The sequence below is a fragment of the Myxocyprinus asiaticus genome, chromosome 20 (assembly GCF_019703515.2).
Source record: "Myxocyprinus asiaticus isolate MX2 ecotype Aquarium Trade chromosome 20, UBuf_Myxa_2, whole genome shotgun sequence".
NCBI lineage: Eukaryota > Metazoa > Chordata > Actinopteri > Cypriniformes > Catostomidae > Myxocyprinus > Myxocyprinus asiaticus.
The window spans coordinates 6,483,460-6,498,837 of NC_059363.1; the positions used below are offsets into that span (position 1 = coordinate 6,483,460).

Here is a 15,378-nt window from a genome sequence, read left to right on the forward strand (position 1 = left end):
AGATCGGTGGATTAAGACAGTAAAATGGGAGAAGATGCCAAATTTACTGTCACTCTCTCAGCAGCTGTAATAGAAACCCCCTCGCAGCTGTGGTAATTCGTTTTTTAAATCTAATTCCAGGGCAATATATCACAAAGCATAATTTTATAAATGTACACTCAATATTTAAAAAATGTATAATATAAAACATTTGCGAGATTTACGTTGCTAAATAAGGCGGAAACGCGTCATCACAGTGAGCTATCTTGCGCCCTCTTGAGGATTTATTTATTTATTTATTTATTTTTTTTGTATACTCGAAAATAGCTACTTGCAAACAGCACATGCCCCCAAATGTGTTACCTTCCACTGGCTCTAGTAGAGAAATGTTTGAAGTGTCACTTCCGGTCATTTTGTTTCAAAATAAAAGTTTTTTTAATGGTTAAAAATCTAATTGATTTTAGTACAATATATTAAATACGTGTCAAGCAATAAACTTACACTTTCCATTTTGCATGAAAATGTTTATATGTCTAGCATAATATTTCCTTCATATGGTGAAATATTTTTCTCTTTGCCACTGTAGTTGTAGAAAAGGCATGACATGTAATATTTCTCTCCTAAATGGATTGATGTTTGACTCAGCAGAGAGCCTGGCTAGGAGAGGTCTCTGGTTTCAGTGTAACAGCATCTCATTCATCTGGGGCAGAGCTAAACAGAGTTAACAGAGTTAAACAGTCTCTTCTGCATGCATATGCATGATATTCTTACATAAGACAGACAGATAGATAGATAGATAGATAGATAGAACAATAAAAAGACAACTGTAAGCCAATTTTTATCTTCAAACTTTATTATCTTTGAAAAACAATCTATTTCCAATAAGTTACTAATTTGGTCTGTTTTCAAAGATAAAATACAAAACTTAGCAAGGTATAAAAAGAAAAAAAAGGTGTCTATTAGTGTTAGTATCTCAATACTATATTTGTCACCTGACCAAATACCTTAAACATGAACAAATACAACACCAAAACAAGCTTCAGTTATAATCAACATCTTTACTTTTTATCTACAGCACATGCCTTCAATAAATTACTTATACAAAATGGTAATACTTCAGAAAATTAAATGTGCTTAATATCTGGCAAATTATTATTATTATAATTATAATTATAATTATTATTATTATTATTTAAACCAACAGTTAGCTAAATAATTTAATTGCATCAGAGGTCTGGAAACATGGAAAAAATATTAACAACACTGTCATTATCTAAAATGTCTAAAAAAAAAAAATAATAACAATAAATGCATAATTCAAGTTAAGAACAAGAAAATTCAGCCTACAAGTAAAATTGCAACACTGTCTCTGTTCCTGGAAATATAGAAAATATAAATAAATCCTCAAATGTGTGAAATCTGCATGGAGAATTCTGTTGTTCAAAGATGTTTGCAGCTGCAGCAGGAAATCCTCACAATTTCTTAAAAAATTAAAATGGTAAAAAAAAAAAAAAAAAAAAAGGCCATCCTGATTTTGTATTCAGCTTCAAATAAAATATAGAGGAAAAAAAAACATAGGCTACCAATAATTGTGTAACAACCATTTCAGAAGAGTAAGATAATGTATTCAGAAATTCTAGAAGAATTGTTTAAGCAATTTAATAAGAGCAAACTACAAATTTTTACAGACCTACAGAAAATTGTGGCCACATCTAAGATGTGCTCACATCACATCATAGAAGACTGCAAATGACTTGTAAACCTTGTACACTTAAAAAAAAAAAAAAACATATACAAAGCAAAAAAATTTAAAGAATTCATGCAATAAGCTCAAATCTTTAAGGAGCAGTAAGCTCTGATTTCCAAACATAATAATATGACTTCTTGCTGAAATTGCAATATTACTGGGGAAAAGTCATTAATGCACAGAGTATAAACTACATTTGAAATATCTTTAACCTGTTTGCAACTGTTTACATGAAAAGCAATAATGAAAAGCATTTCTCTTTTTTGCTTTTACTACTTAATGGCACATAATTGAAAATGATGCTTATAGGGGGCCTGGGTAGCTCAGCGAGTAAAGATAATGCGCTCAACAAGCCACGTGATAAGATGCGTGGATTGACGGTCTCAGACGCGGAGGCAACTGAGATTCGTCCTCCGCCACCTGGATTGAGGCGAGTCACTAAGCTACCATGAGGACTTAGAGCACATTGGGAATTTGGCAATCCAAATTGGGGAGATAAGGGGAGAAAAAAAAAAAATGCAAGTGAATCTCCTAGCCTTAAGAGATGCACTAGCCTCCTTGCTAGCATGTCTGACTCCTATGCTGGGGGTTGCCAGTTTGAATCCCGCTCGGGGCAGTTCGAGTAGCACTGGTGACATTTAGAACTATGGATTGCATTGTTTTAAATGGTAACAAGGATAGGACATTGCAGACAACTAACATAGCTTTTTTTATACTGGACAAATGTTTATCTAGAGGTACAGACTTTTTAGCACCTTAATTTATGTACAGACAACAAACTTTAAATCAAGAATCTCCTAAATTTAGCAATCTTAACTATTTCACACTCACAATAACTACAGTACAATTACAGTGGACATTTTCAGTTCTTGTAATCAATTTGGCAAGACCTTAACATACAACCTGGAAATGTTGACCACCATTCATGTACAAAATTCCATTCCATTTCAGCATCCTAGTTTATATATTAAATGTTTAGTGTTCTTGTAACTAAAAAATATTATTGCAGCAGGACAAATATTCTTATACCGTAACTGTAAAGTGCGTCAGCATTTTTTTCTGATATATTACGATGCTTTACTGCTACACGAAGATCCACATAAGAGCAATTCTAAGTCAAATTCACAACCCAGAATTATTATTATTATTATTTTTTAAGACAAACATCCCACCCTGTAGTCATATTGAGATACCTGATTTTAAACGTGTTGTCATGGAAAAGGATATAAGTACCTACGGTCAAAGACGAATGTTAAATATAACTAAAAAAATTCCAACATGTAACCTGAGAAGCTTTTTGAAAGCCCCAGAGTCATTTCTTCTCAATTGTGGAATGTCCTAAGTAAAATATGCAAAGAATCAAAAGAACATTTAGAAAAAAAAAAATGTTCCACTTGCTTTGAAGTTAAAGCTGATGTTTTTGATATGATCTTGGTCCAGCACAGCTTGAGTTTATTCAGTAATATCCAGGATGGTACTGTTGACTCCATGGCTTCTGATTCCAAAACTGATGAAGAACATATTCAAAATGTTATACATAGTATACATATTTAATTTCAGATACTCTATTAGACTTTTTAGGTGTAGTTTATGTAAGTTTTTAAGTATACTTAAAAACATAGACTGCCAGTAAAAACCGTAAAATAAATGTACTATCTAACCAACATATTTATCTTGAGAGACTCACCCCTTGTTGCCAGCTCTGGTTGAAATCATGTACTTTGTTCATACTAAAGTTGCCATTTTTAAAACCACGGTTACTTCCTCCTCGAACGCTGAACTTCTGTGGAAACAGCATATTTATTTTCTTGGCACACATTTCATCGTATAGTTAGTATCATACCAGCGTTGTCTCATAGAATCACATCATTGTACCAGCATTTTTGTTTAATGATTTTTACGTGGCCCGTTGTATGTATAGCGGCAGTTTCCTGGTGAAATGAACACTAGAGGCACTACAATAACATTGACTTGTATTCACTTTTTCACAAATCACGAGTAAAATGACAGAATATCAGATCATAAGCACTTTATTGTCTCCCTGTTCCTCACACAATTCTATCTTATTACATCAAAACACTTTCATTCTAGCTTATGACTTGTAAGCGCTACATTGTATCATTTGCATTACATAACCAACTACATTTACAAGCATGCTAAGTGTGGTGGCTCAACTGTTAGAGCGTTGCACTTGCAATGCAAAGGACCGGCGTACGAGTCCTAAAAAGCATGTGAGTCAACATGTGAGCCGAAAGTGTCATAGAAGCACCACAAAAGGATGTTGTTGCTTCCGTAATCACGTTTTTCATCTCATATTTGCTTTTTACGAAACTATCGGTTAGGTTTAGGTTTAAGATTTAGGGTAGGGAGGTCAGTTTTGTTGATTTAAAACTCAGTAGAGCATTAACCTTTAAAACCTCTTCTTTTTGGGTGAACATATAACTTGCTTTAAGCACCACAGAGTGGACATTTCACCTCGGAACTGCCTTGAGATGTGTAATGAGCCACGTAATTTTCAAGAGATCAGACTGTTTTATTCTAAACTAATTCTCATGCATGAGCTGATAACCTACAACCATGCAAATATTAATATACAGTAGATATTGCAGTTGGATATGCTGCAAAAAGCAAGTCTGGAGACATCAAGAATGATCCCTCACCTGGTTGAAGTTGCCCCGGCTCCCACCTCCCCCTCGGGCCATGTTGCCCCTGTGCATGGCTCCTCCTCTGTTGCCCATGTGAACCATATTGCCACGACCAGGTCCTGGTCTGGGAGCACCACCTCTGTTTGGCATCCTACCACCCCGGTTGAAATTGCCACGGTTGAAGCCTCCTCGGAAGGCAGGGGGAGGAAGGAAGCCTCTTGGTGGCCTGTTGAATCCACCACGAGGTCCAGGTACTGTATAACAGTAAGCAGAGAATTTCGTTTTTACATAGTTTTCCTCGGTTCATTCACATAAATTCACTTGAGGCCCGCGCAGCCTTAAAGCTACTTTGCCTTTAATTTCTGCTGTTTATCACTATAATATCACTATATTTTGATTTAAATTAATCAAACGTAATAAATAAATAAATAACTTAAATGTAATTCAGTGATCTAAACTAAGCGGTTTCTAGCTTTATAAGTGTTATTAAGTATACATTTGTGTTCAATTTAATGTTGTTATGCTATTTGTTTAGCCCTTATTAAAAATAACCATAGTAACCATGACTAAATTAAACGTTTTTTTTGTTGTTGTTTTTTTTGCCGGAAATAGTGGTTTTGATACAATTAACCATGGTTTTAGTACAGCAATACTGTAGTATCTATATATTAACCATGGTTTTACTATAATAAAATTATAGTAACCATTAGTGGTCGACCGATTTTGGTTTTTCAATGGCCGATACCGATACCTAGAGAGCACGATGGCAAATGGCTGATATAAATGCAGATAAACTAATGCAATTTTACAACAGCAAATCAGATGTACACACAATATATAAAGTGAAACAAATATTTATTTAACTAGAAAAGAAAAAACCTTGAAAACAGAAAGTGTTGACTATATACTGACAAATCTACTGGCAGATTTTGAAACTGACACAAGGCAAAGTTAAAAGGATAGTTCACCCAAGAATGAAAATTCTCTCATCATTTTCTCACCCTCATGATATCCCAGGTGTGTATGCCTTTCTTTCTTCACCAGAATACATTTTAAGAAAATTAGAAAAATATCTTAGCTCAGTAGGTCCTTAAAATGCAAGTGAATGACGATTTCTCTTTTGAAGCTCCAAAAATCACAGACAGTCAGAAACGTCATCCATACAACACCAGGTGTGAAATTAATGTCTTCTTAAGCAATATGATCACTTTTGGTGTGAAAACGATAAATATGTAAGTACTTTTTTAACTCTAAATCATCGCTTCCGGTCAGTAGCGTTATGCACGTGTGACGTTATCGTGTAGGCGTGTGAAACACGCAAGAACTGAGGCACATGCGACACACCTGGAAGAGGAGCGTTGTTTACAAGTGAGAAGGAGGAACGCAGTACAGTAGCGTGGTTGGTTTTGGTTTAGATCTGTATTTATCTGTTTTTTTTACTCACAATGGTGTGTTTGTGTGCTTATCCTGTAAGTCGTGAGATTACGTCCGTAACATGGCAACGCGAATACGTCACGCGAGAGACCGCTTGGACTCCTCCCTCTCCTGAAGCTTACCAGAAGTGTTGGATTATAGTTAAAAAGTACTTAAATATTGATCTTTTTCGCACCAAAAGTGATCGTCTCCCTTTAGAAGACATTAATTTAACCGCTGGAGTCGTATCGATGATGTTTATGCTGACTGTCTGTGATTTTTGGAGCTTTAAAAGAGAAATCACCATTCACTTGCATTTTAAGGACCTATTGAGCTAAGATATTTTTCTGTTTTTCTTCAAATGTGTTCTGGTGAAGAAAGAAAGTCATACACACCTGGGATATCATGAGGGTGAGTAAATAATGAGAATTTTTGGGTGAACTATCTCTTTATGGGATTAAAGGCTGTAAAGAGAAAGCACTTTATCACATACGGTTTCTGTCGGACAACACAGCTCTTATGTGTTTATGTTAACGCATATGTGCTGTTGATATGTTTTTGAAGAGTACGCATGTGCGTATGTGCTCAAGTGCGTTGGGGTAACACCGAAGCCTGATGTTGAGGGAAACCCCACTATTGCAGCAATGCATCTGTTGCATTACAAAGTGCATGCCACTTTCGTGTCTTCAGTAGCTTTCTCGCATTAAATGACTTTCAGGTGTACGTGTAAATGCGCTATTATAGTTTTATATACTGTATTTATATATTTATTAACAACAGCTCAACTGACGGGGTTGTTTGACATAGTTACTAGATTTTCGGGAAATAGTCGTGACTAGCTAGTTCATTTCTACATCGATGCATCATACTATGGTGGTTACACAGTGAGTTACGTCATTGTACGGGAAACGCACCCCTGGCCGATATATCGGTATATCACTAGAAGCCGTATAGTAACCGGTTAATTTTGTAGTCATTATAGTTTAACTACAAATCGAATGTTTAAACTATGGTTACTGTGGTAAAACCATAGTTATTTTTTATAAGGGAATCAAAACTTCTGATTGCAGAATTACATAATAACGTTCGATTTTTTTCTTTAAATAGATTAATTGTAGTTAGCTACTTTTTGTTAGTAGCTTGTAGTGTAACTTACTACTTTTTCAAGAGAGTAGCTTGAATGTAGTTTAACTACTTTAAGTTATAAGTAGCTTGTAGCTTGGGAAGTTACAGTTTAAATGTAGCTTCCCCAATACTGAAATTGAGGCTATTTATTTGATTTATTATGGTCTTATTGTGCACGATTGATCAGTGCATATTATTCTAAAGATAAAAAAGTTTGCTTTCATAATATTTCATCAAAATATAATAACTGCCTGTGAACTGAATTTCCTTTTCTGTTTATGTCACCAAGACCATGTGGGCATGGAAAAATAATATTAATATCATACTTTCCTACCATGTAATAATCCAATCAAATCCTGATGAATAAAAGTCCCATCCTACATTATTTCCAGCTGAATATTCTTTTTCACTCTGAAATATGTCACATTACAGAAGTTAATTGCATTGCAAATGCCATTTCATGTTGTCTTTACAGGGATATCTATATGAAGATATAAACTTTTTTGCAAATAAGGAGCAAATGAGGAGCAAAAATAAACAAATCAGATAAGTGTTTGATATATTGTCAAGGAAACACAACTGAATTGCGTACCGCCCCTAAAGTTGCCTCTGTTTTGAAATCCTCCTCGTCCTCCTCTCTGTCCCTGTCCACCTCCACGGTTGAACGGATTTTTGCCTCCTCGTCCCCGGTTACCTCCTCTCTTCAGCTGATTGCCTCCCTGGTTGGGCTTCTTCTCAGGTGGAAGGGAACTTTTGCTTTCCTCCTTATACTGTTCAAGAAGTTTAGTAGCTTCCTCCTTCTGCAGCTCGACATAAACCACTTCACCGAAGCATTCACCTTCCACAGGCAATGTGTATATTCCTGCAAAAGATTTATCAATAAGTTTATCAATAAGTCTTATTAGCTGTCCACATTTGGGTTGTTTTAGGGATTTGCTACTGCATATTTATTACATCAAATGAGGCATAAGAAAAGTTTTTTACCTTTCATTTTTAATACCGCGTGTTCAGGCACATCTTTGCCATCAGTTTCTGCCTTTTTCTGTGTCCGCTGAATGTATTCCTCATCCGTCGGGCAGACTACCACAGCTTTACGCTGGAAACCAGCAAACAGGCACATTTTCCTTCTCTGGGCTGGTGCTGATATGTTAGTCTGAATAGGAATAATTTAGTGTCACATTATTTGAAGAATTCTTTCAAACCTTTTTGCTGAGGACATGATAATTGTCCACATGAAAATGTTTGAAGACAAAAAGGTACATGTTTTGTGATTACTATCTGATTTATGATTCTGGGTTATATTTAGTCACCTGGTCAAGAATGTAATTGCGTTTTTTCCGTGCAGCAATCTCAATGAATTTCCCGAGGAACAGCGGCGCACGCTGAGATATTGCTGAGATCTTTGCAACATCCTTCATCTGCCTTTTCAAACTGGAAATCTGAATTTCAACATGTACATTCAATTTCATATGAATTAATATTCAATACATCCAACAACAACAGTCTGACAGTTACAGTAATTGTCTCAATCAAATCTGTACAATCAGACTCACCATCATCTTCTCTATGATTGTGTTGGTTCCAAGGATGTTATATTTGCCTGGGTTGGCTTGTGTGTGCTTTGAAACCCATTCTGTCTTTCCAGATCCAGGCAGTCCAACCATGACAATGACCTGTGCAGATTTACAGCAGATATTTGATGACACCCCTTAAGGATTGTGAAGGAAGAAAAAGCAATGTCTCTCTTCTGTACTAAAAAAAAGAGGTAACCTGCAAATGTAACTTCAAAGATCCATTTCTACTTGATCTAACCCATGAAAAAATGACTTTTGTTGATGTAACCTACTTTGTCAGGTAAATGTAGTCAGATTAAACAACATTTTTGAATGGAATAAACAAGTTAATCTAGATGTTAACATATGAAGGTTACCAGACAACAATGTTTTTTACAGTGCGAGATATGAAACTAACCTCACAGTCTTCTTTGGTCTCGGGCCCCTTTGGTCCTCTGATGCGATCACAAACAGGGATCTGCTGTAGGAATCTAAAGCCATCCGGCTGAGGGAAGAACGGTGTTTCTAGCTGGCCGAAGTTGAACTCAACTGCACAGTTGTGACAGAGGACGTGAGGAAAGAGTACCTTTTCCCCGAGCTCTGCCTTATTGACTTTAAAAGCTGTTCCCAAATCCTGTCCGTTCTTGGAGAAGGAAATCTCAACTTCTGCACCATCAAAGTTCTGTTAAATAAACACAACAGCCATGATATAATTGTACCTCATAACACTTTGTAGTTTCCTGTTACAATTACATACATAAATGACAAAAGAATTACCATAAAAAACTCTATCTATCTGTCTGTCTGTCTGTCTGTCTGTCTGTCTATCTAATCTATCTATCTATCTGTCTGTTTGATGTCTGTCTGTCTGATCTGTCTATCTGTCTGTCTGTCTGTCTGTTCTGTCTGTCTATCTGTATGTCTACCTATCTATATACATATATACATACAGTATATCTATCTATCTATCTATCTATCTATCTGTCTATTTGTCTCTGTCTATCTATCTATCTATCTATCTGTCTGTCTGACTGTCTGTTTGTCTGTCTATCTATCTATCTATCTATCTATCTATCTATCTGTCTGTCTGTACTGTCTGTTTGTCTATCTATCTATCTATCTATCTATCTATTTGTCTATCTATCTATCTTTCTGTCTATCCGTCTATCTATTTATCTATCTATCTATCTGTCTGTCTGTCTGTCTGTCTGTCTGTATCTGTCTGTCTGACTGTCTGTTTGTCTGTCTATCTATCTATCTGTGTTTGTCTGTTCTGTCTGTCTGTCTATATACATATATACATACAGTATACATATGTATGTGTGTATATATATATATATATATATATATATATATATATATATATATATAAATACAGAATATATATATATATATATATATATATATATATATATATATATATATATATATATATATATATATATATATATATTCTATTTTTATAATTATTTATTTATATATTCTATATAGTCCATTTAAAAATCTTTGTAAATGTTTAAAAGGTTTATAAAACGATAAAATGTCATTATTGATGACATATGTTTCAAATGTAACAAATGTTTACAAAATAAGACGCTTTAAATCACATGGACAATTATGAAAAAGCAATTAATAAAATTTAATTTGATAAATAAATAAAAAGTAAATGTTATTTTGGCAACATGTGTCTACAATGTAAGCTGTTTACAAAATAAGACACCTAAAAGCACATGGGCACTTCTGACAAAGCATTTAAAAAACAAATAGATTAAAATAGTACATGAATAAATAAAAATAATTGTTATTGTTGACAACGTATGTACCAAATGTTTACAAAATAAGACACCTTAAAGCACATGGCCACTTTCAATAAAGCATCATTTATATTTAAATAAAAATATATATATTAATTAAATGAAAATAATAAAAATGAAAATATATTGTTTGACAAATGCTTTGAATGTAACACATCTTTGCAAACAACACCTTAAAGCACACGGATCATTATGAAAAAGCAATGTTTTTAATTTAGATTGAAATAATATATTTATAAAAAATAAAAATTCAATGTTATTGTTGACATTGTATGTCTCAAATGTAAAATATTTTTACAAAATTAGCCACCTTAAAAGCACATGGATACTTACTATAAAGCAACCAACAACATCGTTCTCATCAAATGCCTCTCCAAAGTCCTCTGTCACACAGTTGCTGGTTTTCTTAGCCTTTGAAGAAAAGGCATAGGAGTATGCTTCCTCCCCTGCAAATGTTTAAAGCAAATAACATCATGATTTATTTTTTTCTTTTTTCACTTAACTTCAATATAATCCTGTAAGAAATCAACACAAATACCCTCACCTAGCAGAAGGGAGCTATTCGGCAGAGACCAACCCACTAGGACATCATGGATCTTCATTCCTTTACTGGAAATGTGCTTTACGGGTATCTTCTCAATAATCTGGTGATATAATAAGGTTATATATAGTGAGGTTGAGGGCATGACAAGAAGATGCCAAAATAGTAAACAGCAAGTTCAGACGATGGTCTCACCTTCATTTCAAAGCAAGCCTTGCCCTTTGCCACACCATAAGATGCTCGTCCTCCTGCCCACAGGTAGGCAAAGCTCTCCATGGTGAGAGAGGAGGCGCTATACCGATCCCGAGACACTTTAAAGTGCAGGTCACAGTTGTCTGAGGGGAACAAAATTATATATATATATCTGCTTCATTTTAAAAGCTACATACAGGCCACACATCTTTATTAGTATTTTCACAGTTTATACAGCTGAGATGTGTAAATGTTTGACTCTTAAAAACTGAACAAGCACTATGAATGACTTTCAGATTACTTTACTGATTATTAAACATTTTACACTCAAAGCAGTATATTTCACATGTATATTAACATATGAGATATTCTGATGTATGATATATATGGAACAAACTGTATTTATGTGAGACCATCATACTTACAGGTGTCCAGACAGACAGTGGTGTCATCAAACTCTTCGTCCTCCTCCTCCAGTGGCGGCTGGGGAGACTTTGCCCTGAGAGAGTGACCAAAAAGATCATATTTAAATTTGTGGCCATTCAAAATAGATGAGCCTGATTATAAAAAGATCACAATTTATGCTGGTTTACGCTAAATAAGCTGAATAAGGAGGTAAGAATTTTATTGAATAATCTGCTCCATCCAGTTATATTTCATTTGAGCTACACTCAAAAAATATTTCTGCCTGTTTTTTGTATTAATGCATTTCAACTTAATAAGAAATTCCATTAAATGTAATTGTATAATATTTTAAGGAAATTGTCTCATCATTTACTTATATACAATGCAAGTTAATGGTGACCAAAACTTTGAAGCTCCAAAAAGCACACAAAGGCAGCATAAAAGCAATCCATTCAACTCCAGTGATTGAATCAATGTCTTCTGAGGCGATTCAATAGTTTTGGGTGAGAACACCCAACATAATATAGCTCATTTTTCACTATAAGTCTTGACATTAACAGTCTCCTTGGTGACCATGATTTCAAGCTAGATCACACTTCCTAGTGCTATCTAGCATGCTGCGCATGTGTATAGAAGTGCAATCGAGCTTGAAATCATGATTGTGCCTAGAAACAGATAAAAATGGAGTTATATTTTGGTCTGTTCTCACCCAAAACCAATCGGATCGCCTTAGAAAACCTGGATTAAACACTGGAGGCTTATGGATTACTTTTATGCTGCCTTTATGTGCTTACTGAAGCTTCAAAGTTTTGGTCACCATTCAAATGCATTGTATGCACCTACTGAGATGAAACATTCTTCTGAAAATCTTCATTTGTGTTCTGCAGAAGAAAGAAAGTCATACACATTTGGGATGGCACGAGGTTGAGTAAATGATGAGAGAATTTGTTTTTTTTGTGAAGTATCCCTTTAACAAAATTAATAAAACTTAAAATATTTAAGGTAACTCAATTTAAATTGATGAAATTTTGTCAACAAATTTAAATTAATAAATGTTAATGATTTTAAAAGTGTATTTTACAGGTATTTAATTTTGAAAATCTAATAATTATCAAATAAATGTGTTTCCCAAAAAGTATTTGCCAGAATGTATAAATACTATATATGTATGTACTATATACAGTATAATATGTATACGTATAAATACAAATATAACAAAAATGGATAATATACAACAGTAATTCGTGATTATATACCTGTGAGAAGACACATCTCAACACCAACACATGTTTACATAAATGCAAATAAACATATATGATATACAAAACAGCAATGATAAAGCAGAATAACAGAACAAAACTAAACACTGTGGTTATAATATTTACATAATCACAAATAATAAAGTACAACAAATAAGAATAGAAAAGCAAAGTTTGATTTCCGGAACTTCTGTGTCAACACCCCATACAATATTTTCAAATAATGTTCCCAAACAATTTTTGTCTATTGTGAACCAAAGCAACGAGATGCCTAAGGAACGAATACCACTTGTTCTGAAGTGACGAGAGGGCCTTATTTTACAGGTTAAAATATTCACAATAAAATGTGTGTTTCTTTGCACTGGCAAGGAACAACATGACGTCAGATTTGGCTCTTTACTGCCAAAACTGGTCATAAATCTTTAAAGTGCAGCAGGAGTACCTCAGGAATACCAGAGGCCAGACTGCACAATTCTTACCGGCTGTATTTGCTTTCTTCAATAAATTCAAAGTAGCCCCTTCCATGTTCATCTCGACATCTCTTTACACCCTTCTTATTCTTCTGTTCATCACTCTTGTCTTTGTCCGCATCCCCTTTGGAAATAAAACAATAAAAAGTAAGGAGGCGCACCTCCATTTTGGACCAAGCATGATGTATCATGATGGTCCACATAATTACAGGAGGATTTCTAATCATTTATACAGTATATTTGGTACAGTCGGTTATGCATGAATTGCAATGAACAGATAAACTCAACTAGATTACTCTTATTTTAAAAGAAAGGTGTGTTTAGTTCTATTGTCACATATACAGTGCAGGTGGTACACCGCAGTACTTATATGGTCACAGACAGGAGGCTGTTGCCAAGACAACTGCAAACTGTGCAATTTCTGGCTAAGTAACACATTTTCAGATTTCGTTGCATGCATCTTGAAGAAAAGAGTTACTCTTTGTGCAAATTTTGAAGGCGACACATTTGGTGCTGGGAAAAACTCACAAGCACATTTTCCCCTTTGTGTGCAATTGGCCCTTGCAAGATTATCCTCAAATGAACCTCACTTAATTTTCACTACATACAAACTTCAACTGTAACACAAATGAAAAAAGGAACACACAACCTATCATAGATCATTTCAGAATCTTTTTAGAAATAAACACTCTCTGCCATGATTGTTGGCCAGAACCATCAATCAAAGAAGACCAAATTTTGTGCAAGCATTTAGCAACCATGTGGGATGGTGTGGTGTGCTGTGGCTTAATGGTTAAAGGTTTGTCTTGGTTCAATAAAAGTTAAGCTCAATTAACAGCATTTGAGGCATAAACTGATTTCCAAAAAAAAAAAATGTTACAGTTAGGCATTTGTAATGGAAGTGAATGGGGCCAGTCCATAAACGCTAAAATATGCATCAATTCAAAAGTGATGACGACTTTATTACACTAAATTTTTTTTAACATGTATAATGTGTATGTCTTTTAAAATGGTGTGTGTTTTAGAGTTCATAGACTGGCACCATTCACTTCCATTGTAAATGCCTCACTGTAACCACCTTTAAAAAAAAGGGGTCAAGTCACAATTACTTTTTGTGGTAAAAAGTGTTATGCCACAAATGCTGTTGATTGAGCTTAACTTGTATTGAACCTGTTACAATCCTTTACACATCTGAGCTGGTAACATATAAGTTGTAGGTTCAAACCCTAGATCAAGAATTCAATAATCATCACAGTTGACAACCTGAGCAAAACACTTAACCTCGAGCTTCCCAGTAAAAAACAGTGTGCAGTAAGTTAAATATATTAATATGGATAATAATGTTGTAACATGTGGTCCTTATACTCCAGGCAAAGTAAAACAAATGAACTGAGATCATTGTGCAGAGGCTCCATGTGAAGCTTTTGTCCTTCATATCTCGACTTCAGCATCCTGTTACTGCTCACCAAACAGCCCATCTGCTCTCTAATGACCTTACATTGCTCTACTAATAAATAAACCATACACAATTTAGGGTCTTTCCCAGGAAACTGTTCCATTTGTGCCAGAATGTATTTTTTTTTTTTTTTTTTTTTTTTTTTGCTTCAACCCCGTTACATTCAAAATGTTTCGAGGTTAAACGTTACAGAGTTGAAGGGCAGTGCCAAAGTGGCCAACAATTGATTTAACTAACTGTCAGTGTTGGGTGTAATCTGATTACAAAGTATTTAGTTGCTGTAATTCAATTACATTTTAGTCCAAAAGTAGTGTAACACATTATATTTTAAAATCTAGAAATCAGATTACAGTTACTGAGTTTTATTTAAGTTAATTACTTTTAAGTACATTACTTGGGATACACATTTCTAAAATAGTATTATTTATGTAGAATTTGAAACATGAATTATGTTCATATGAATGTCTCTTCGCGTTTCTCCACTTTCACTTCCACATTCTTCATTTGTTTTTGGTGATTCGCATTCTTCGTGCACATCGCCACCTCCTGGTCTGAGCTGGTCAAAGGTGGAGAATTACAGTAAAAAAAAGACTTAAATATTGTTCTGTTTCTCACCCACACCTATAATATCACTTTTGATGAAATTGTTTTAACCACTGGAGTCCTATGGATTACTTTTATGCTGCCTTTATGTCCTTTTTGGACCTTCTGAGTTCTGGTCACCATTCACTTGTATTGTATGGACCAACAGAGCAGAAATATTCTTCAAAAACTCTTCA

At 34.5% G+C, this 15,378-nt stretch overlaps 2 protein-coding genes across 3 annotated transcripts in view; one reads left to right on the plus strand and one right to left on the minus strand.

Moving 5' to 3' along the window:
- Positions 1-15,378, plus strand: part of efcab2 (EF-hand calcium binding domain 2) — a 37,032-nt gene that overhangs the window by 15,494 nt on the left and 6,160 nt on the right. The window contains exons 2-3 of the mRNA XM_051647058.1: positions 8,555-8,674; positions 11,437-11,624. The gene's annotated coding sequence lies outside the window, so the exon portion shown is untranslated. The remainder of the gene's footprint in view (positions 1-8,554; positions 8,675-11,436; positions 11,625-15,378) is intronic.
- Positions 812-15,378, minus strand: part of hnrnpua (heterogeneous nuclear ribonucleoprotein Ua) — a 15,861-nt gene continuing 1,294 nt past the window's right edge. Inside the window, exons 2-14 of one of the 2 annotated variants that reach the window (XM_051647043.1) lie at positions 13,153-13,267; positions 11,435-11,508; positions 11,013-11,152; positions 10,821-10,920; positions 10,610-10,722; positions 8,881-9,144; positions 8,463-8,582; positions 8,220-8,348; positions 7,894-8,062; positions 7,502-7,771; positions 4,387-4,625; positions 3,414-3,506; positions 812-3,233 (exon numbers count right to left, since the gene is read on the minus strand). In XM_051647043.1, coding sequence (XP_051503003.1) covers positions 3,183-3,233; positions 3,414-3,506; positions 4,387-4,625; positions 7,502-7,771; positions 7,894-8,062; positions 8,220-8,348; positions 8,463-8,582; positions 8,881-9,144; positions 10,610-10,722; positions 10,821-10,920; positions 11,013-11,152; positions 11,435-11,508; positions 13,153-13,267 — 1,877 coding nt within the window. In that variant the 3' untranslated portion in view covers positions 812-3,182. Of the gene's footprint in view, positions 3,234-3,413; positions 3,510-4,386; positions 4,626-7,501; positions 7,772-7,893; positions 8,063-8,219; positions 8,349-8,462; positions 8,583-8,880; positions 9,145-10,609; positions 10,723-10,820; positions 10,921-11,012; positions 11,153-11,434; positions 11,509-13,152; positions 13,268-15,378 lie in introns of both variants that reach the window. The other variant, XM_051647042.1, reaches the window with a different exon arrangement.